The following is a 23,093-nucleotide window of genomic DNA, read 5'->3' on the forward strand; positions in this document are numbered from 1 at the left end:
CAGGTTTGGTGCTATGACCACTGCCCTGTGGAGCCTGTTCCAATGCCCAACCACCACCCTTTGGGTGAAGAACCTTTTCTTAATATCTAATCTAAACCTCCCCTGACCCAGCTTCAGGCCATTCCCTTAGGTCCTGTCTCTGGTGACCAGATTCCACCTAAGCTCCCTGGTTTCTATTGGCATACTGCTCTGAAGAAGTGACTGTTAATACTTTTTATCATTATAAGGGTATCTTAGGTGGAGAAGCTGAAAGGTACCCAGGAACAGAGTTGTGTTTCTCACTGTAAATACCTCACAAAAAATTTGGATGTCTTCCTGTTACACACATCCAGCTTCATGCACAAGGAACGCCCGGTGTGTAGTGGGGATACTGAGCACTTTATGCCAAAATAATGAAAACCAGTCAGCAGCTACTGGGTGAGGCCTGGGCTGTACTCCAGGATTGAAACTGTCAGGTTGGTAACAGGGCAGATGAACAATAGGAGAGAGACTCTGGAAGAAGTGCTGGTGTCAAAGAGAGAGGAATTGATGGTCAGAGGTACACAGAGAATACTCCAAGGGAAATTTGGCAAGATGGGATGGACATCCCAGCTCTGGTGAAATTCTAGATCTGCACTGAACTGAAAAGCAGAATGAAAGCAAGAGAATTCACTCAATACTCGAGAATAGCTGTGTGAACCCTGAGAACAACTCAAGAACATTCACTGTTATGCTTTGATAAGAACTGAATGACTTCCTTGCAAAGCTAGGAAGGTCACTGGATAACACAATTAAATGTGTATGACGAAAACAATGTGCCATATGTTAGAAGTAATAATTTAAGCCATTCATAATTTTTATTGAAGAAAATGAACTAACCACTCAAGACCTGTTCATTATTGTAAGGCAGCTCAGTAAAAACACTGTGCTTTATGCAGCAGGAAGAGCAAACAAAATATTAGGATATGAAAGTAAGAAAAAATGATACTGAAAAGATAGTGCTGATAGTACAAGTCTCCTCTGGAAAAAGCTTCTTCTAGTCATTTGATCAGAAAAGGAGATTTAAATTAAACGAAGATAAGAGATGTCCATAGGTGGTGATGATAGCTCTTGGACAGTCAGTCTTCCATTTCAAGCAAAATGAAAGCATGGAATTATTTATCTGTTTATCACACGCGTAGTGATTTTCGGGAAATAAGTGATATATTCTCAAAGAAGCAGAAACCCCTGTCCCTGCAAAGGCAACTGACCTTATTCAGGTCTCCAGAGAAATACAGGACATCCAGCTGACATGACAAGATGCGCTGATTGTCATACTGTAACTGATAATTGTCTCTTTTCCGCTTCTGTCAAGGATATGATCCCTAGGCAGATGGGGGCTGGATCTCTCTCTGCCTCTTCCATTGACCAGTGCCCTGTCCTTGAGGCAGCACTGGTGCTGACATGGGGACCCATGCATACATTATATCCTTACTTTGTGTGAGAGAAGCAAGACTTCCAATAAAACCTTGCAGAAATTGGCAGAGGAAGGAACTCATGTGGACTGTGTTGGAAATACCCTCACTTGATGCTCAGAGGAAGGTGCTTGGTGCTTCCCTTGCCTCATTCTATGCTGTGAGTGCTTAGTCTGCTTGGAAACTGGTGAAGCCTAGAGTTTCCTAAGACAAGGACCAGTTTTACTGCCTGTAACTGGGCTTGGTGCGTCAGCTTATGTGGTGTTCTCACCAGCAACCAAGAGACTCTGCTTTGCTGCTTAAAAACTGCAGAAGCTTTGATGCTCTCTTGACAATGAAAGGTGACAAAAAACCAAACTAATAGCTACTATTACAGCAGTAGAAGCAAGTAACTTAAACCAAAAATGTCAAAGGCAAGCATTTCTAAATGTGACCTGATATAAAATGGGACTAATCTGATTTAGGATCAGATTTACTACAGTACAATATTTACAAGGATGTCCAGAGAGAAATCAAAAGCTCAAGCCTAGTGGATTTCATAACAGAACAGAACTGTACAAGTCAGGTTCAACTGCAATATTTCAGAAAACTCCATTTGGTATTTACTGGTGCTTGCAGTTGCCTCAACTCCATTGCAAACCTGAGTCTGAAAAGCTTCTGAAAGACCTGTCTAATGAGCCACAGAAGTTCCCAAAGAAATGATCTTGCAACATTTTGGCATTGCATGGCTGCATTTCCAGACTGATTTAACCATCAGTTAGGAGGTTGTAGCACACAGTAAGGATGGGAACAGGATATTTTGTTTCCCCAAGGTCCTCCACAACTCCTGCTGGCCCTGTGCGCACCTACAGTTCTAAATACAATTGTCTGGAGAAAACCAGTCCTGAGCCTGTACTGTGTAATGCTTAGCTGATAGCAAACAGCACCTCACACAGGCATGCTATGGTAAAGATTAATGATTTTGCCCAGCGTGACCAAAGATTTACATAGGGAAACATGTGAAATCCTGTAAAATGAAATTCAGTACAAGCATATTTTTTTAAACTCAAACTCAAAAGTGTGACCTTCAAGTGACAGTTCTTTTTTTAACTGTAATTACTTTTTCTTAGTGACAAAAAAAGGGGAAACTATTAATTTTGAATCTGTCAAAATGCTGGCTTGGACAGTGATGCTTTCATTAACTGCAATTAGTGAAGTTGACTAGCTCTAGAGTAGGAAAGAGATGACAGAATACTTTTTTACCTCTAACATTTTCCTTTTTTCTTTTTTAAATTATGATCCAGCTGTATGATGGTACCCCAACAAATCTGTATGGCCCAAAGCATGATAGTGTAGTATTAGTTCCCTAGTGTCCAAAAAATCCTTCCTACAAGCAGCTTCAGGAGTTAGGGCATCTGGAGTAGCCTCTGTCCCAGTTCAGTGCTATCCCAAACAGACTTAATCTGATCTACTGATGGCAGTAGGTTTCTTCTGGGGACAAATGACTGAAGTGACAGCACCTCTCCCCTCCTTAATGAGCCTCTGTGAGCATTAATTCAGTTCCTAGGACAAAAGTTATGGTAGGAAAATGAAAAATAATGTCTGTGGAAAACCCATAGATTCAGGATATAATGCTATATAAAATCAAGGAGGCTTCTGACTTAGTCTCTGCTCTGGTGATATACAAGCAAAGGACAGTGATGATGGAGGCCTCTGAACTCCACAGAATGGAAAAAATCCATGGACAAGCTAGAGGAAAGGACTGACTGTACTGCATGCATGATAAACCCATTATCAGTCCAGAATTTTGCCTGTGCTCATTAAAATGAAAGCTCATTAATTAGAGAGTAATGATATGTTGCCATCCTCATCATACAAATAGAGCTCAAATAGCAGTATTTATTATGGTGGGCTCTAAAAGCACTAATCCAACACAGAACATCCAAATAAGACTGAAAACCACAGGTGTTGTATTGACAGAAAGCATAACATAAAAAACCCCAGAGAACAAGGAAGAAAAAAAAATCACCAGGCAATGTATAAGAAGTTCCTTGAACATATTAAAATTCAAAGTTGTCATGTATGCCAGATCCTCCTGACATTAAGGCTGTGAGAGACAGCTAAAGAGGCTGGAATGCCAAAGAGAGAGCTGAGGAGGAGCAGGAAACCTAAATGAATGATGTGTTAGTACCCTTGCTATCAGAAAAAAAACCACAGACATTCTTATCTCAAGGGCACTGGTTTTGGAGCCATAATGTGACATTAACTGAGGCACAAGGTCCTTAAAGAGAGATTACAGGGCAGCCTGAGCAATTTAAAATGGATCTAAAAGGCTGACAGAACCAGACAGTTCATCACAGCAGTCCATGAGCAATAAAGAGAGCACTAATACAGTAGGTTTATGATATACACATAAAAATGCCACTGGCTTTGAATGACAAAGTCAATATGCTATCTAATCCTATTCCACAGCAACTCCAATCCACCTTTTTGCTACTCGCAAGTGTAATGAATTCCCAACACTGTGTCCAAAGTTCTGCTCAGTGTCAGCCCCTGGTGGGCTGCAACAGCTGCCAAGAAAAGACAGAGGGAGGCAGAGGGAGGTCCTCTGAAGCCAAAGGCTGCTTAGCCTGATGTGAATCACAGGAAAAACAACGGAAAAAAAGAGTTTAGGGCTGAGGAGCAATTAATACAAAACTGTAGGGCTAAAACATAATTCCTGCCACCTAGTAACATTTGAGGAATACAGATCTTCTTAAATTCAGGTTGGGTTGACAGACATAGCCCTTCAGAAGTGAAATAACTGAGCTTTATACTTCACGTAACATGGATCAAGAATTGCCCAGCAGATACCAACAGAGGCAGATCATCAGTTCAAGGGGAATTCCTCCAGCCTCAGTAAACAACTCACTGTTTCCCAATATGTTCACCAGTACCCTGGCAGCAGCTACAAAAGCACTGCTGGGAAAATTTACAGAAAATTCATGGATTAAGGGAAAGGTAAATAATATTCAAGAAAAAGCATTTCCCCTCAGATTGCTTTCAAACTTCTATGTTTAATACAGTGAAATTCAGGCATAAGGAATTCACACCAGGCACAGAAAGGGTACCACCTGCTGCAAAGTATTACTGGCAGCTGAATGTGACCTTTCCATTGCATGTGGTGGCGTGGAAGGCTCAGGTACCTTGTACTCCTACAAATGAGGAAGTAATAGGAGTATGCAAATGTAGGATTTTTTTCACTGTCTGGCTGTGCTGAGTCTGTTGAAGGAATACTGAATACATGCCAAAAAGAGGGATGAGTGAATGGACAAGGTACAGAACTAAAGCTGAAAACTAGAAGTCCACTCTGTTTAAATTACCAAGGTAAGACTGAGGAATAATTTGATCAATGTGCATAAATATTATATGGAGAAAAATGATGCATACTTCATCTGGACTTTTAAACCTAATAAAGCTAGTCCAAGTAAGGACCAATGAAACTAAAGGTCAGTAAATCCCCACTGGAAATCAGATGTGATCTGTGACAAGAGACGTGGCCTGCCATGGATCATACTAATTAAAAAAAAAGGTCTACTAGTCAGCATCTCTTTGGGAAAAATAAATCTTGCTAAACACACCTTTGGCTGTCAAACACAGCCCTTCAGAAGTGAAAAACCTAGGTTTTATATCCGACATGAAGCAGCCTTTAGCTGGATCGAGATCACTTACTTTCCTGAATGTGGCATAAATTTACATAATTAATTATACAAAGGATTTCAAGCTGCACGATCATTTGGAAAGTGACTCCACTTCAACATGTTTTAAGTTTCTACTGAGGTTTTGTGGAGAGAGATGGTCTCTGGACAGCAAAAGGCAATTGTACAGGTACAATGAAACCTAATTGTCAGTGCTGCTAGATGGTATTCTGTGCTGTATGCTCCTCTCTTTACCTACAGACATGGCATGAAAAAAACATCAGAGCCACTTAGTCTAGACTTAATGCCATAACTGCTTTGGTTTTCACTTGCAGCAAATATAATACGGAGAAATCCACTGGGTACAGTAGCCCAGGTTGCTGTGTACTAAGGGTGAAGGATCTATTGGCAGGAGTCCTAACTGAGTAAATTATGCTTAAATGCTCTTGGGACATCAACATACTGCACAGTAACTGTTATGGTGAAGCATCTATCAGCTTAAGATAGGACTCTTCATTAATTTAAGCCTAATACTAATCAATACATTAAAAATGGTCCTATTATTAAAGCTACTAGTAGAACTAAAGGTTCAAGTGCTCAGTGTTTTCAGGTAGCGTAATTCACATGTGTTGTCTTGCGAAAACGAAGTCTGATTGAAATATTTTTTTCTGGGGTGTGTTTAATGCCATCCCTACCCAACTGTGCAGAGAACAATTGTGTAGATGTGTCACTTCGCAGCCCTTTGCTGTTACTTTCTTCAAACAGCTCCTTATGGATCAGTCTCTTCAAAGCCCCAGTGAGGTCTGAATCTGCATCCTGCACAGAGCACTGCTGATACTGCTTTGAGGAACTGTGCTGCTCTCTAGGCCAGGAGAAAGTAATAGCTTTTGACTGAAAATTCATTCCTATTTGGAGCTATAGGATGAATTACTTCAATGCTTGGGTAAGCTCTTTGTTAGAATGAGAACCAACAGATTCTGCACTCTAGGTGTCCTTTCTTTTAACAAAACCATGGTAATTCATGAAACCTGAGTTCAATGCTTATTTATAATCTAATTAAGAAGTATGGGGGAAAAAAAAAAGGAGTCACAAATTTTCCTATAGTCACAGTGAGTTAACTGAACTCATGCAAGTGCTTCAGACATTCAGAATGGGCAAGCACAGTCATAGGTCACATAAATGGTCAACTAATGTTCCAGGGGATTCAGTTACTGTGTCTGGGCACATGTTCCACTTGGCTACTGGCTTAAATCTGTATTTTCCATTCCTCTATCAATGTAAGCCTTGGCCAACAAAGAAATCTCATGTCAAGGCTTTGATTTCTTCAGTCTTTCATGTCATTCTTTCTACAGACACTGGCAAAAGTCCTTTCAGAGCAAAGTATTGCTTCTAGTCCAGTTGGAAGATCACTTTTATAATTCTACAAGGCAAAAGGGTCACCATAAAAGTAATTTTTTCTCATTCCTTCTAACTTCTGTATAGAGCAACACCAGTCCTTCATAGTGCATTAAAGTTCACTTTGGGGATAAACCTCTTTGGCAGGTTAGTAAAGCATTTGTGAAGATAGATGACTACCCAGAAAGAAATGGAATAATAAACTGTGCTATGACTATCATGCCTTTGAAGTTAGCTTCAACCCTACCTTGGGATAAATGGAAATTTTTTATATATCTACTTGTTTCCTCATCTGACTTTGTGTGTGCCTTTAGGAAGCTCTCAAGGTGCCCTTTGTCACCAGCTCCATTTGTGAATAGTATCAGGAAAGGTCAGTCCTGGAAGAAATTTTACATCCTTTTGTGCAACAAAGACATGCTGTGTCTTTGTAACAGATACTGGTGTCTGATATCTAGGTAATTCAAGGGATAATTGTTATCTGAAGTTGCTACAGAGACATTATATGAGCATTTCATGGAGCCTTCCCTAAAATTCTGACTACAGGCTGAAAAACTGACTTTTCCCCAGCTAACAGAAGTACTTCATAAATGAGCTTCATAAATATAAAAAAGTTCTTTTCAAATACAGCTTTTGTTGTAAAGCAGTGCATAAATGACTATATTAAAAGTGACTTTTCTGAAAAATTCAACATGTTTGGGGGCAGACAAGAATTCTGTGGGTTTGGTCATCAGGCCGTGTGTACTACTCCAATTCAGAAGAATCTCATCCATTCTTTACTTAGTAATTAATAACCATAAGTCCTTTGTTGTATTTGCTGCATGCAGTTCATTCACCCTTCTTCTAGCAGCCTTGTCAGGGCAATTGTTTCCCAGGACATTTTCTATGGGTGAGTCCAGTTAAGTCTTTCTCCTTTTAGCTAAAGACACATCTAAATAATACTCCATCTGTTGTCTGCTTAGTTGATGCTCTCAGCTGATGGCAAGTTATTATCTTCAAACTGATGAATAAGCAATTGTCTGTTATTTCCCTGCTGGAGAAACAGCTGTGTTTGCTCTATTGACCCTCATATTTCTGTATGTGGCTCAAGTTGTGTCCCTCTCAAATCTGTCTCCCACAACAAAGGCACACCTCTTGCCTTCTCTTCACAACAAACACATCTCCAGTGCATTTGTAATGCAGAGTAGGCAAGGTTTTGCTGTTGCCTGACATTCAAGAGCTTCCTCTGTTTTCCTTGTGATTCTTCCCAAATGACTAATCTCCCCACCAGCCATATCTAATAGCTCTTCTGATACTGTTTAATTCTGTATATCACAAAGCAGCTGCTTTTGAATTGTTCAGACAGGCCTCTAGTTTAATAGTCACAAAAATTGATTAGATAAGCCATTAGGCTCAAAGGTCTGTGTCATCTAAGGCATTATTTACTTCTTTAAAGCCTTGCACGATCAATTTCCAGCCAGGCAGACACACCTAAATGTAAAGCTGGAGAAGGTGCCAATCCATTTTTACCTCTTCACAATATGCATCCCTAGCACTGAGGAAGGAACTATTCACTGGGAGGTGCACAAATGTAATAAAAGACTTTAGATGTTGCTAGGTGAAGCCAATTTGTATTTGTTTTTATTGTGTGGAACAGCATATGACAGGTTTTCACTGAGTCCGAGGTCAGTCAGATTTCCAGCCATAGAATAATACACACAAGCAGGTCTCCAACCTGAGAATCATTAGCACAACACATTTTTCAGCCCTTGCACTGTGCTTTGCCTTGGGGCCTAGAAGAGCTTTTATTTTTCACTCATGCCAAAGTTCAAAGCCTCCAATGTAATAGCAACCTGCAAATTGTCTGGGAGTCACCCCTCTGTGCTCTGTGCAATGACCTGGTGACTACACACCTTTGCCTTCTCAGATCCTTGGAAGCCCGTCTTCCCCATTTAATCACAATACTTTTACTGCAAGACACAAAGAGAGGTCCAGCAGCTGCTCATCAAGAATCCAAATGAATGGGCAGAAACTGAGTGATCTCAGTCTGAAGAAAAGACAGGCCTTTCATCTTCTCACACAGAAATAATATGAAGCAGGAAATATTTGCTCTGAAGGATAGATTAGGATTCCCTATTAGTTTTCTCCTGATTTTTTTGCAGGACCACACAGTGTTTGTAGCAAGAGAGAGACACTGGAGAGGCTCCTGTAAATGCTCAGAGGGGAACTGAAAAAAGAACAGATAGACTTTTTCCTAGAAGTGGCCACAGAAATAGCCTCATGAGCTATTTGACTAAGAAAATGAAGGAACTTGAGAAATATTATCAGGGAAGATATTAAGAAAAAAGGGCTTCAAAACCAGATTGTTAAAGCAGCTATGGAGAAACAGTTAAAAAACGCAGGGAATTTTGACATAGAGGCAGTTGAATCAATACAGCAGATCTCAGCCTGTATTCCACCTTGCCATAACTTCCCACTTCCATTCTGTGGCTTATGGGAGAGCCTGTGTTTGGGGTAGGCAAGTCCACGAACCAGAGCAATGCACAGAATTATCTCTACTTAATACAGACTCCTAAAAAGTCACAACTCCTCTGCAGAAGAGAGTGGTCTTTTGACAGCCAGATATATTAGAAACCTTTAGGAGGATTTTTTTCTATTGTACTATTTGCACCCATGCACTTTAAATCTTAGTGTTTATTGTAAAATTTTGCCTTACCCCAGAGTAACAGAATTGATACATTTTGTTTGGGATTGCCCTGCATCTTTTTGTTACCTGAACGAAACAGTGCAAAAAGAAGTAACTGATCTCATCTTGTTCAATATCGTGCAGCACACAATGGCAGATGCAGACAATACTGTCTGTCCTTTGCAGGCATCTTGCAAAGGTGTGCACCTCGATTATCTTCTGCCTTGCAGCAGCGTAGATTCTTAAAACAAGACAGCTCAGATTGCTCAGAATAAGGGTAGCACAGACATCCTAATAAAATCTGCAATTTTCTGCAGAGTTCTGAAGTGCCAGCTGCCCCATTTTCAGATAAAGGATTCTGAATTCCCTAGCCAGCTCTGTATGTGGAATGAGTGGCCCAGGTTCCCCTGGGCACAGCCTGGAAGCTGTCCTGCCTGCTTGCCAGCTCTGCCTGTGCCTGCATCTCTGCACATGCTGGGCAGCTGGACAGCTTGGGCTGGCCAGTCCCATCTCCACTGGGAATGCCCATAGCCAGCTTCAGGGGCACTGGTAAAACAAAAGGAAGCAAGACTGGGTTTATGGACAGGATCCGTCACAGATCGCTGGCCCAGGTGGAGAAAATGAGCAAATGGTTTCTTAAACAAGTAGATATAAATAAATAAACATGAAGGTTGGTAGTATTCTATTTTTCACCTTAGGAGACAAAAATCCTACACTCCCCATGCTGAAACATACCTAGAGTCTTCTTAAACTATAGACAGTAAATTCTTAATAGAAGAAGTTCACTCAGTTTAACCAACTCACAGTGATTTGTGCTAGGCTGTCCATTTCAAATTAACTGATCACTGAGGTAAAAATCCTGTGTTTATATATGGACCTGCACAAGCACCCTCCACAAATGATACAGAACACATCCCCCAAAAGATTTGTGTTATAAGTATATAAAATTAGCAATTAGCAAACAATAAATACTCATACGTGTTAACAGGAGAACACCACTGAAAGGCTACAAAATTAAATGGTACATAATTAAATTGTGGAATGTGTAATTTTTGCTCCCCAGCCACCAACCCTGCTGCTCCAGACAGGAGCTCAGGCTAATGGAGACACAAGTTCAGCAGGTTCACCTTATCTGTACCACACAGCACCTGGCCAGTAATTGCACACACCGTGAGCAGCTCCTTCCAGTCATGGGTATGGGGGACTCCTAGCACTGTCCTTGCTCTCTCAGGTCACTTCCCATCAAGAAAACCCTGACCTGACTGTGAGAAAGGGAGCAGGCAGTGAACACTGACAGAAGTACCAACACAAATGAGACTGACTTTACTAGAAAGATTTTCATCTGTGTGGTTCTCTGAAAACCACTCTGGAAATGCTGGAGGCTGCATGTTTGTGAGGTGAACTCATTACTCCCAGGGCTGAGGAAAGCTTCCTGAAGGTAATGAGCTGCAATTCCTGGTATGAAGTAGCTGTGCACACAAATTTGGCGTTTTCCTGCTATTCATGTGCTTGATTTTGAAACAAAGCGAAAAAAATGCACAAGTGGGCTTGAAAGCCACCATATGATGGTGATTATAAGTATAGTCTGTTCTTTTGCAGCGCTCCCTGTTCCTGCCCAGTGGGGTTATTCTCTACATACATACTCCTTCTTGATGCTGATTCCCTCCTCTCAGGCAGGTATGTATATCCAAATGCCTAGATCAGCAGGATGCTTTACATTTCGATGTGTATATCCTTCAACACCCAACAAGCAACACAGAAATGAGAGATCATTCTTCCAACCATGGAATCTTCAACAAACACATTATTTTACTTTGCAATGGCATGAATATCCAGCTTTACTTTCCAAGCTGACAAGGCATAAAGGAATGAATTAAACTACATTTATTCTGGTTCATTTTTACTGACAACAGTGAAAGCTAAATCTGTCTGACTTGCCCATTTCTGCCAGTATTTTCCTGAAAAGCAGAATAGCTTTGAAAGACAAACTTTGGAGACAGCCAGCAATTGCAGGATTCCTCTAAATCAGGGTCAAACCTTGCGCTCATCAACTCCGAGTAAAGTGGTTTTGAGAAACCTATTCAGGCACCTAGAGCAGTGCAAGTTTCCCATAAATGCCAAGACAAAGCCTTTTACTTCGATCTGACTGATATTTTTGAGTTAACTGAGATTAGACAGGAACAAAACTGCAGTCCCCATATCTGAATGTGACCTGACCTCTGCAGTTTGTGGCAAGGACAGCCTTTGTTTTGGTTAGACTATCCCAAAGAGAGGAAAATAGCCATGCAAACTGGGAGGTGATCCTCCATTTATTCACCTGTGTTGTTCTGATTTCAGGTGTGTTTGGGCTCAAGCATTTTGTGACAACCAGAATGAGGCAGACAGAATTTTCAACATATCTGACATACCATCACTTGATAGTCCATGCTAATTGTGTTAAGAATGCAGTAGATATTAAAACCACAAAATGAATACCACATTGGATAGCATGAACAAACACCAAGTAAGGTAGAGAGCATACATAAAGGATCAGAAGACAAAATGCCAGAATATGATCCATGTGGCAGCAGGCAGAATGCATTGAATGAATGGGTAAATGGGACTAAGTCATGTATAATTTCATCAGTTCACAAATACCACTGCCAAATCAAGGCAGCTATCTATTTTCTGCCCAAGAGCCACACATTATTTTCCTCCATTATTCAATCTTCTTTATTTTGATCCTATATAAGCTTAAAACTGTGAGGCAAAAAATACAGCCTCTATGGAAAATTGCTGTGGGATTGCAAAAGATATAAAGCTTGCCAAAGAAAATGAACTTTAAAAACTGTTTTCCTTGTTTATGTGTTCTCCCCAGGCCCTCTTGTTTAGGTAAGGCTCAATATATGATCAAGTTACCTTGCGTCAGCCAGGCTGTGGTAATTGTCTGTGCGTGCACTTTCGGCCCGCAGCAAATGCAAGAAAATTTAACCTGGTTTAAGCCCCTTTGATTGCAGGCCTAGTCGAACTTACCTTATGGTGAGGGCATGCACCTACCTCAGACTCAGTCACACACTGCATCCCAGGAGCCTTATGCTGTGTCTGAGACCCAGGATTGTGAAAGGCACCCTAAAGGGCATTTGGGACAGCTTCTCTTTCCTTCTGCAGGCATATCGAAAGGCTTACCTGCCATGCCTCCACCTTCTTTATGTCTGCACAGGACCCATTGGTGAAGAGTCCCTTCCCAGGGGTACAGGTATAAATATCCTGCAAGGCATGGGCAATGGAATATACTGCCAAGTACACATTATAGGATATCCGCAAGTGTGTGTAGTCCATGTACGGTGTCTCCACGCTAGTGATGTTCTCATCCCCCGTGCACGGAGGTCGGAAGGCAGATGTTCCATTTCCAGCTCCCAGCCCCTCTTCATGGCCCTTGTGGAAGGAAGCTGAAGCAGGAGAATTTTTGGACCCATCAGGGAGATAGCAGTTAAATGTCTCCTCCCAAAACTCCTTGGCAAAGCCGTTGTTGGTGGACTTCTTGGGATGCACCTTCTGCAGGAACTCACGAAAGCCTGGGATCTGTCCTGCCTTCAGTGCAAACCCGATGGTGCTGCCAATGACACGGAAGAACTCCGGCATGGCTATTAGGGAAGAGCTGGCCCAGGCCTCACTTGCCAGCCAGATCTTACCAGTGATGTTTCTCCTGACAATCTCTTTGATGAGAGGCTCCAGATCTGGGCCACTGGAAAAAACAACAATTACTCTTGCTGTGGAGTTCTGGATGACCTCTACCACCTGCTGGATCTCCTCTTCATCTGAGTACTGGGAGATGAGCTCACTAAAATCAATGCAGATATCTCTCTCCTCTGCCTCTTCCCGAAATTTTTCAATCCCTGGCCGGCCATAGTCATCATCAGCTGCAATTGTTCCCACCCAGTTCCAGCGAAAGTACTCGATGATGTCTGCCATGGCTGTGGCCTGATGCTCGTCATTGGGGATTGTGCGCAGGAAGGACTTGAACTGGTTCTTATTGCTCAGGAGACGACTGGATGAGGCATAGCTGACCTGTCAGAGCACAGCAAACAAGCAAAACACACCATTAAAGTGAAATGCCTGAAATAAATTGCCTGCATTTACCTAGCATCACTGTCAACCACATTTTCTTAGTCTGTGTTTGCAGGTGATCCACTCTGAGGGCCTGCACATTCTTCTAGCCTATCCTACAGAGGCACTCATACAGGAGCAGCTGCTCAGACTTCAGAGGCTGGAGCCAGCTTGTGCCCACCTGCAAGGTCAAGGATCTGAGGGAGAGGGAAATGGACACCAGACTGGAGGAACGGCAAAGATTTCTGTCAAATCCAGAAATAAAAAGAATGTGCCATCTAGAGAGATGAGGGCAATACACTGAATTAAGACAAAATAGGCTTTCTCTGTCCTGAACCAGACATGAGACAGCAGGACAGTATTTCCATTCCAAAACTACTCTGTCTTTCTCTCCTTGCCTTTGACATCCATCCCCATCCTTAAAAAGGCTCCATCAGACACCACGTGCCATTTATATATAATCCCTGTCAACTGACATAGGAAGAATGTGATGTATATCAGCCTCCTTGATCCTGCAGAGTGTTATGGTAATGCTACTCTAACAGTGTTTCCCAACTGCTGGCCAGAATCAGCAAAAAAGCCAGTGGGCAGTCCATGCTTCATAAGCCACCATGTTTTATGGTTAAAATGGAATTTTATTTCTTTTTCTAAAACTATCAAGAAGTATTTTATTTTCCTAATCAGAACAAGTGCCACATGCTCTTAAGACAGAATTAGAATTATCTACAAGTAGGAAGAAAACCATAAACCCCAGATAATAACATTTTAAAGATCTGGAGAACTTCTAAAACACATTTTGAGATTGGTATCTGAATTCTTTAGGACTGACTCTCATTTGAAAAAGTCTTCCATAAACAGTTCATTTAGTACAAAGTGAAAATTTACAGAAAACCTTATCTTTAAACTCTGTTATTTAATGTTTCTGCAAGAAGAAAGAAAAGGAGGTCTCACAGTGCAGTTTCAAGGGCTGCAGGAGTAAATCCTCCTTTCACAGAGCTGTACTCTCTCCTGGACAGGCTCTTGCCCAGTGCTACTCTCACCCCCATCAACCTTTTGTCAGGAGGTACACGCAATGTGTGCCACTGCCACATGCGGGACCCGCAGGGGACCCTGAGGTGAGGTACTGAGAAACAGAATGGAAGTTTTAACATTTTCAGTGTCTACGTCAACAGAATGAGTAATGAGCCGTACATTAATTGTAAAATACACCATCAACTCCTACTGAAACGCAGCACCTAATAAGCCTGGATTTGCTAATGACCTAGCTATAAATGGCTGTGGCAATTCTACCCAACACCTGCCAGTCTAAAAGCCTGCTTTCAGCTGTCATGCTTCAACCACCTGGCTGAGACTTCGTTCCAGAACTGAACCTCCTGACATCTACCCTTTTCTGCAGCCTCTAGGTAAGGCTACTGCCTCACAGGACAAATGTCATTCTCTGTTTAAAGAGAAAGTCTGAGAACTGCAAACATCTCTTATGTTCAGTTGAACTCACCAACCCTGCTCAGCTGCCCTTGTTCACCTGGAAATGTGATCTGTAAATCACCAATGCCCTGTAAGATGTCATCAGGGTGTTTATTACATGCCAGCTTCAATGCCACTCTGGACAATACCCAGACAGCACAGCTTAAACCATTCTTGGCCTGCTCAGAGGCCAAATGTCCAGTTTTTCAGACTCTGCAAAGGATTCTGATAAGACTGATAAGACTCAACAGACAAGATATATCACTGTGCACAGGGCAATCAAGAATCCTTCCTACTTCATTCGTGGTGCAGATGGGAATTTGAGCCCTGGCTGAAGCAAAGATAAATTTCTCAGGACAGACTGAGAGCACATTCTGACACAATCTTGTTATAAGAGCTCTTGTGAACTCTGGCACCTCTATTAATTTTGGAAGAGGGATTGGATGTGTTAGGCTATACAAGGTAACACTTAAATGGATAAGGCCAAGCACTTTTTCCAAAGTTGACTTCAGTGTAGAAATCTAAAATCAAGAGCAACAACATTAAGCCAGCCTTGTACTTTTCTTAAGATCTTGGCATATCAACAAGTCTCTCAGACAAAAGGATGAGACCGTGGATGATGGCACTGGCTCCAGCAGAGTCAGAATGCAACCCGAAGGATGCTGTGACACAGGAATTGGCACAACCACGTCACTGCACAGATGACTTTGGGACAAGGGGCATATCCACATGATTTTGCAAACATTGTTTTGGATGCCCTAGGGCAAAAGAAAGGCAGGTCAGCTCAGAAGAAACCTCCACAGCATCTGAGCAGCATAAGCAACAGCTTTACAGGTCACCTACAGGAATGATCAGAGATGCTGAGAGACCTAAAGAGCAGCTGGCAATGACTAAGCCCTACCCTAAATGGGCTCTGTGGGAGCTGGACCAGACTAGAGAGTCACTACTGTGAAGTAATGACACAGCTAAGGTGTCAGGGCTGGCAACTGTCATTGACTGACCTAAAATACCTGTATTCACAGACTAAACCACTCTAGAGGGCTCCAGTCCTCCTAGACTAGGTTGCTGTTGGCCAAATGTTATTATGGCTGCTCAGTAGCCTTTGTATTTGGGGACTGTAAAGTACTAGCAAGATACATTTCTATCATAACAATGACACTCTCCCCCCTCCCACCCCCCACTTTATTTTTTCTCTCCTTAAAGTTCTATTGGAAATGGCAAAGATGAAGCAAGCTCTGTTTAATCTCCACAGAGTAGAGAAGCAGTGTCTTCTGTAACCTAAACAAGTGAGATGGAAGCGTACCTGAGGTATGTAAAAGAGTCCCAGCAGATTGGCCACAGCAGTGGAGATGCCAGAGCCAGTTGCTCCCACGACTGCAATGGTGGAAGGGATATGTTCTGAGCAGTTACAGAATTCGTCCAGGTTCAAGGAGTCTATCTTGTTCTGGGCCACAAAACTCAGTGTGGCCTCCAGGGCTTTCGAGACTGTATTGCAAGTGTCAAATATCCTGTATCCCAGGGTCATGTTGGGAAGGAGAGTTGGGCTACTGTTTATTTCTTCTATGGCAAAGATCATAGCCTGGAGCCAGCGGAAGCCTCGGAAATTATACCTGAGGGAGCAAAAATAAAAACAAAATAGAGTGAGAAGGAGGAAAAACAGAGGAAGCAAGACCAAGAATGAGGCAGATTGAAAAATTCCACATACAAAAGGCAAAAGCAACTTAAGCTATTTCTTGCATCCTACTAAATTTGGAAAGTTTTGCTTTTGTCTCTACTGGTTACAGAAGATGTGTGTTTATGCTATGAGGTTTTAGTTCTGGCTTTCAACTTTTTGGTTTGGGCGCTCACTCCAGAGGTGAACTTTACTAAGTCCCCTAAAATCTGGGAAAGCTGAAAGACAGCATGTCTGGAGTGATGACTCTGTCCTGTCCCTTGTGCTCAGGACCCTAAACCTGATCTCATTACCCCTGAGGAAATGGATGTTGTGATCCTCTGACTGAAAGCTACACCAACCAGGTTTGCTTCCAAGCTCCTCTGACATGTTTCTGAATGCAGATGGCAGTGTCTGCTAAGCCTGTGCTGATGCTGCCAGTGATGATCTTAGGCTCGGGGATACTCCTGGAGTGTGTCAGCTGCCCCTGCTTTTGGGCAGGCAGAGCAGGCTGAGCCACAGCACTGGCATGCTGCTGGATGCAGAGGTGCCAGGGAGCTGCTCAGGGAAATTTGGCCTCACATGACACCATTCACTTTGTGAAAGAGAGCACAGTCACACTGTTCATACCAGAGAACAGAGACATGCTATAAATATAAGTCCTAGTGCAAACTGGTAACTTGTTAATTAGCTATTTCAACGCCTCCACTGAAGGAGTAACTTTTCTCATTATTATCGTTCTCTCACACATTTGCTTTAGACACAAACTCAGAAGATGCCCTCAGAGCTGGCCTGTGAAACTGAAATTGTTTTTTGAAGACTCCTCTAAGATGGAGAAGTTGAGTTTTCTGATTATCTTGCACCTGTGCATGGAGCTAAGGCCAAGCTGCAGATTGGTGGCAACTGTCCTGCAGGAGCTGGGAGTCCCTCTTTATAGCATCAGTAGCCTGGCAGTGGAAGAAGTTGAAGCAGGATGATCACTTATTCAAAAAGGAGAGAAACTTTCTTCGTGGAAAGCAGCAGCAAGAAAGTACCTTTGATTTGTATTATTCTGAAGTTTTACTCTGTTTTTTTCTATGAAGTTACCCTGTAACACAACCAGTTGTGTGCCTGTGAGGCTGCTGTGTTTTAGGGAAATGCAGCTGGAATGGCAGAATCTTTCATCAGCTTTGAAACCTGCCCTTCCTTGGAATGCACTATGGGTCAGGATACCAGTTAGTTTGCAGTTTTGTGCAGAGTTGCAGGTGAAAACAGGAAAGTGTCAATGCTGTTACGCTTGAGATCCACCGGGGAAAGTGATGGGCCCCAAAACTGAAAAAGCCTGGGAAAATAGCCTGCCCAAGAACGGATTCTGTATGAAATGGTAAATCATACATTTCACATGAGTTACATTTTGAAATGCTTAGAGAAATCCTTCCATTACTAAGGTGAAGATTTCTAAAGATAAGCTTCATGAAATCACAACCATTCAATCTCTGAGATATATGACCTGAACATTTTTAATTGCTGGATTAAATTAATTGCTTCCAAAGTTGATGTTAGCTATGTCTGACTTTTTCAAAGCTGAATGAACAAAGCCACATTACTTCCATTCCAGGAGTTTTATCTGATTCATCTGGGGTCAGAATTTCTAAAGATATCACATCTAAGGTTTATCTTTAAGTCTTAAAAACTTCATTTATTCAACTTGACTTCACCTCTCCAGATATCTTTGGCCAAATTCCAAATGAGGATCAGCTCTGAGGTTATACCTCAAAGCCCAGGCAGCACAATTTCAGTACAGATCTCTTCAGGTCAAAAAGTTTGAGTCCTTAGTTATAACTTATTACCAAAGGGACAGTTAGCTTTATGAAAATTAGTCTTTAAAAGCATGGGAGTGTGGGTTACTGATAGAAGTAATTTGGTAATTTATAATATTTTTTGCTCTAGCTCCAAACCATGAGATGCAATGAGAGAGCTCTGAAATAAAAGGGCAAGGCTCAGAGGGATTGAGTCAGTGAGTGCTGTGTACAAGAAGACGTGTTGGGCACACCATTTGTTGCCTCATGTGGTCAGTAATGCACACTGGGATAAATGGAAAGAAGGAAGGGTTTTGTGACACTTCTTTTTAAAAAGCTACATGTGTTTACAGATATTTTTGATATGAATAGCATTTGAAGCAAGGAGCCATATTCAGGCTCCTCATATAAAAGAGAAAAATCTGATCACTTTTTCTATATTTAAAGGGAAATATATTTATATTTTTATTTATTTATATACATATATTTATGCTGGGAAATTCAAAGATACCACTATACTACTGGGAAAAGCTTCACACATTTGACTATATGTAAAAGCAAATTTAAGCCTTCTCACTTTAAATTATACAGGTGAAGTATGACACAAAATTATTTTGCCTGCTTGAAAGGAATTTGGCTTTATTTTTTTAAAATGCCACAAGGTGGTATCTTCAGATAGTATCTTTGAAAGCAGTGAACTGGATCATCTTACCCTTCACTTCAAAGAAATATCTGGCATTTAATTCAGTCGATGCAGACTAAAGCCCATGATACACAGTAGCTTTTGTTTTCCTTTCTGACATATGCTCCTGGTTATATTTACAGTATAAGGCCTCTAGTTCACATACTTGAATTTGCAGTAATTTCATTCTGGAGGGAAAGGAGAGTAGGGGCTGTTTTCTGGGAGCTAGACCCCAAAGTATCTTGGAAATCCTTTCAATAATTTATCTTAAACTAACCTAGGTAAGAGATGTGAGGTTCTCTTCACTTGGACCTCTGCTGACAGCAGCATCAGCAGCTCAGGAGGAGGGGATCAGATGGGATGAAGACAGCACTCCTCACTCTGTATTCGCTAACACCTGATAGATCTTCAGAGAAGCTGTCACTCTGCCATCTGAGACAGCGTTGCATAAGTCCCGTAACACAGATATAGTCAGACAAAGGCAGTGCTGCCAAACTGCTCTAAATGAAGCAAGATCCTCCAATTTCTATGAATGGATATTTTGTGGACAATTTCTTTCCCACTGTACTGTAAGATCCCAGCAAGAGGCTGCAGATAGGCTCCTCTTGGCTTGGTGTGTGCATGAGGGATTGCTAAGAGCAGCCTTTGAACCTGGCAGTAGGTCCCACTGATGCAGCTGACCTCCTGTGCTATGCTGCTGCTGTGATTAATACGATCAGTCACTGGAATGCTCTGTCAACCATGCAGAAATTTGACTGGTAATTTCCATAAAGAAACTGTACAGTATTTACTATCACAAGCAAGCTTTCATTAGATTTCCAGAATATTTAAATAGCCACTGGTATTTTCTTGATGGAAAAGAAGCAGCCTCCAAAGCTCATTTTCTGCCGTATTACTTTACAGGTATGTTCACACAGCCTTGCAGTTTGTGAGATGCGGTGCTATGAAAAGTGGCCATTAAGCTCTAAATGAGAGTTTAATGTAAATAATTCAGAGCCCACAGGTGTAGAGGGGAATTTTTATTTACACTCCTTCCTTAAAGGTTTCCGTTCTGATACCTGTTCTCCCACCTCTCAGAGCATTCAACCCACTATCAACCCACTGATCTTTCTATTCCCAAGGAGGAGCACAAACTGGGAGAGAGAAATTGGAAATGATACTTCACTGTAACTCTGTCCTCTGCAGAGGACAGCTGTGCAGCAGACCAGTTTGCTAGAAACTAAACATGTCTGCCAAACGGTGCTCAGGATGGCTTAAACGTCCCAGTCAATGTTTCAAAGCAAGGCTATGCAAATTAAGAGGCACAAGCTGTCTGCATGGTTTAAGCTCCCCATAGCTCCATCCCCTGTTTGTATGGCTTGGTTTTAACTGCTCTTACTGTCTGGATCCAGCAGGGAAATTGGTCCTGATCCTTGATAGTCTCCAGAAAGAAATAATTCACAGCCTCATGGGTATTTATGACCTTCATTTATCACACTTGCAAGGTACTAAGCAATGGAATATGAAGCAAGAAAAGGAGAAAGTGATGTGAAAGCTCTGAATACAGCTTTCACTTACCCTCCCATACCTGACAGGTACTTAGAAATGGTGGCAAAGCCTGCATATACCTTTTGGTCACGCCAGCACTCCTCTTTCTCTAGTGGTTGCATGCACATACTAATTTCTCTGTCCTCTCTAGATTTCCAGTACATTAATTGCATGTTATTGCTGCTACTACGACTGTTATTTCTAAGCTATGCAAGGGGGAGACCTTCAGTCATTTGCTGGATTCCTGCAGTTATAGGTATAATGAATTGCTTACCACTCTTACCATCAAGGACTGTGGGTGAGGGGAATTATGCAGAACAAAGAAAATCAAAAATCAAAAAATTACAATACAGAAGGTGAATGGAAGAGAGAGAAAACTATATAATTACATCTTAGGGAACAGATTCCAAATATCTTGTTATACATTCAGGTCTGCAATGGGATTAGCAAATACATCTGGCAAGGGCTAGAATTAAAATTCTGTTCTCTCAGATGGACAGAGAAACTGAGTGGGCTAAAGAGTCCTGGAGCCATGCCCTGTGAAGTCTTGCACTATGATGTGGGGACAATGTCTCACCACAGTTTCACAGCTTGAAAGCTTTGTGTCACAGTGTGGGACCTTGGCTAGACTAATTATCAGAATACAGGAAAATGCTAATCTCCCTGAAATCAAGAAGGGGCAGAGAAATCAGGTTATGAATAGGCCTCTGGAGGTGCTGACAGGGAATGGAATGGGGGTCAGAGCTTGCTTGTGCTGTACTCAGTCTCTGCCTCCACTGCACACATCAGATATGCATCAGCAAATGTTATAAGGAAAGTTGCTGCAGCAGCACCTGAGGCATACAAAAACAGGAGGTGCACTTATATCAAATGCAGGATCCTTGACTGCTGAAACAACAAACAGGAAACAAAACTTCTCTCATTTTGTGTGTATTCCTACCTGACATTTGGTGTGGCAAAATCATGGGTAGGTTTTCACTTCATACTCTACAATTTGATATTTAGAGCACAAGGATGTGTTTTCAGTTACAACAGCACAAAAAGAATGGGGAACAGATTGTTACTGTTCCCTTCTTTTTTCACTGCTGAGTTATGTATATAGTTTCTAAATAATCATGTGCCAGGTATGCACAGTAAGTTCAGGCCAGTATATTTGCTGAGCTGGAGGGAAAGGTGCTGAGCCACAAAAGTATGAAGAACATAAAAAACTGAGAAAGTGGAGAGAAAGCTGTCTTATCCATTTTGAGAAGCCTCAACTGTCCCATCCTCTGGGAAACCCAGTTTGGGAGCATAGGTATGGCACTGAACACAGTAAAATGTCCAAACAGCTCTGATCAGGTTGAACAGTCCTCAAAAGAGTGGAAAACCACATTATCTTAAGTTGCTTGATTCTGAACTCTAATATAGACCACCCACAGGATTTCAGTGGGATCCTTAAGTCTTCTTGTGGAGCTTTTCATATAGTCTGATGACTGGCTGCTGCAAGAGAGCATGAGAAGGGAGTGAGGATGCCCAGAGTGAACTGGGTCTAATTTCCTTATGTGATATGAGACATGTTTTTCTACGTAGTAAAGAGATTAAAAGCTGTATGCAGCCATCTGGAAAAGGGGCAGGTATAAAACTTACTAGCTTCAGCTTTGAGAAAATACAGCAGTGCTGGAAAAGGCTCAGAGAAGGGCAAAAAAGGCAGGTAAAGGTATAGTGTAGATTTAGCACCTTTGGTTTGACCATGTACAATCACATTTTTGCTTCCCTATGGATCTCTATCTAATTTGCTAATCTATTAATTTCCTACCCTACAGAAGTTTTTGACAGTACAAGATCAGGGAGATTTACTTTGTGAAGAAACTAGAATCTATTTTTTTTTTTTCTGCCCCCAAAAATATAAGTTTGTTAATTCCACACCAGTCAGTTGCCTGTAACTTAGGAAACTCACACAATAATAATGTAAGGTTTTAGCAAACAACTTGAAGAATGTATTGGACTCCTAGAGTCAGCATGCACAACCCTGCCACAGCCTAATGCCTGATCACAGGGTCCAAAACCGACCACCAATGGTTATGTGGACAGATTCCTGTAAGACTCCAGCAGGAGGAATTATCTGACGTCAATACTGCTTAAACTAGAAAATCCTTTCAGGAAAAACATCTGCTCTCAGTTTGATGTGTACCATTAACAAGGAATTCACGCAAACATTCCCATGTATTTATTACCACCATCATTAAAACCTGATGACCAATCTCAAATATTCTTCTCAATCAAACCTCTTTTGAATTAAACATTTTCTGCAAATGGACAATTTCTGGTAAAGATGTGTGTTATGAAGCAACTTCCAGTTATTTCTGGTCAAATCATTCCCTTGTTCCTTTTGTGGCTTCTTTTTACCTTCTCTGACCTTCATTCTTTCTCCAATTGCATTATATTATCAGCTCACAATTTATGAAGTCACTGATATGTGCCACAAATGCCTGCCTCTGCAGACACCTTTTTTTCTCTTTTGCATTTATATCTTCTTGGTGCAAGGGTAAGAAGAACAGGGATTTTATCCAGGTGAATTTCAGCTGGAGGATACCTTTTAGCAGGTTGAATGCCACCCAGAAGGATCTCCCATTATGTCCTTAAAACAGCTAGTCTGGCTTTTCAGGATTTGCCTGTTTTTGGCAGTGTTACCTCATTAACATGCCTTTTGACAACCACACATTTGTAATACTTTTGATGGAACAAATCCATGGATTCCAGCCATCTCTTCCAATAATGTG

General features: G+C 41.6%; 1 protein-coding gene across 1 annotated transcript in view; it reads right to left on the minus strand.

The window, feature by feature from the left end:
• Positions 1-23,093, minus strand: part of CASR (calcium sensing receptor) — a 73,769-nt gene that overhangs the window by 17,097 nt on the left and 33,579 nt on the right. The window contains exons 3-4 of the mRNA XM_005523860.2: positions 16,000-16,306; positions 12,312-13,193 (exon numbers count right to left, since the gene is read on the minus strand). Of these exons, the coding sequence (XP_005523917.1) occupies positions 12,312-13,193; positions 16,000-16,306 (1,189 nt within the window). The remainder of the gene's footprint in view (positions 1-12,311; positions 13,194-15,999; positions 16,307-23,093) is intronic.

The sequence above is a fragment of the Pseudopodoces humilis genome, chromosome 2 (genome assembly GCF_049639895.1).
Source record: "Pseudopodoces humilis isolate 2021_Gansu_Grassland_sample_001 chromosome 2, ASM4963989v1, whole genome shotgun sequence".
Classification (NCBI taxonomy): Eukaryota; Metazoa; Chordata; class Aves; order Passeriformes; family Paridae; genus Pseudopodoces; species Pseudopodoces humilis.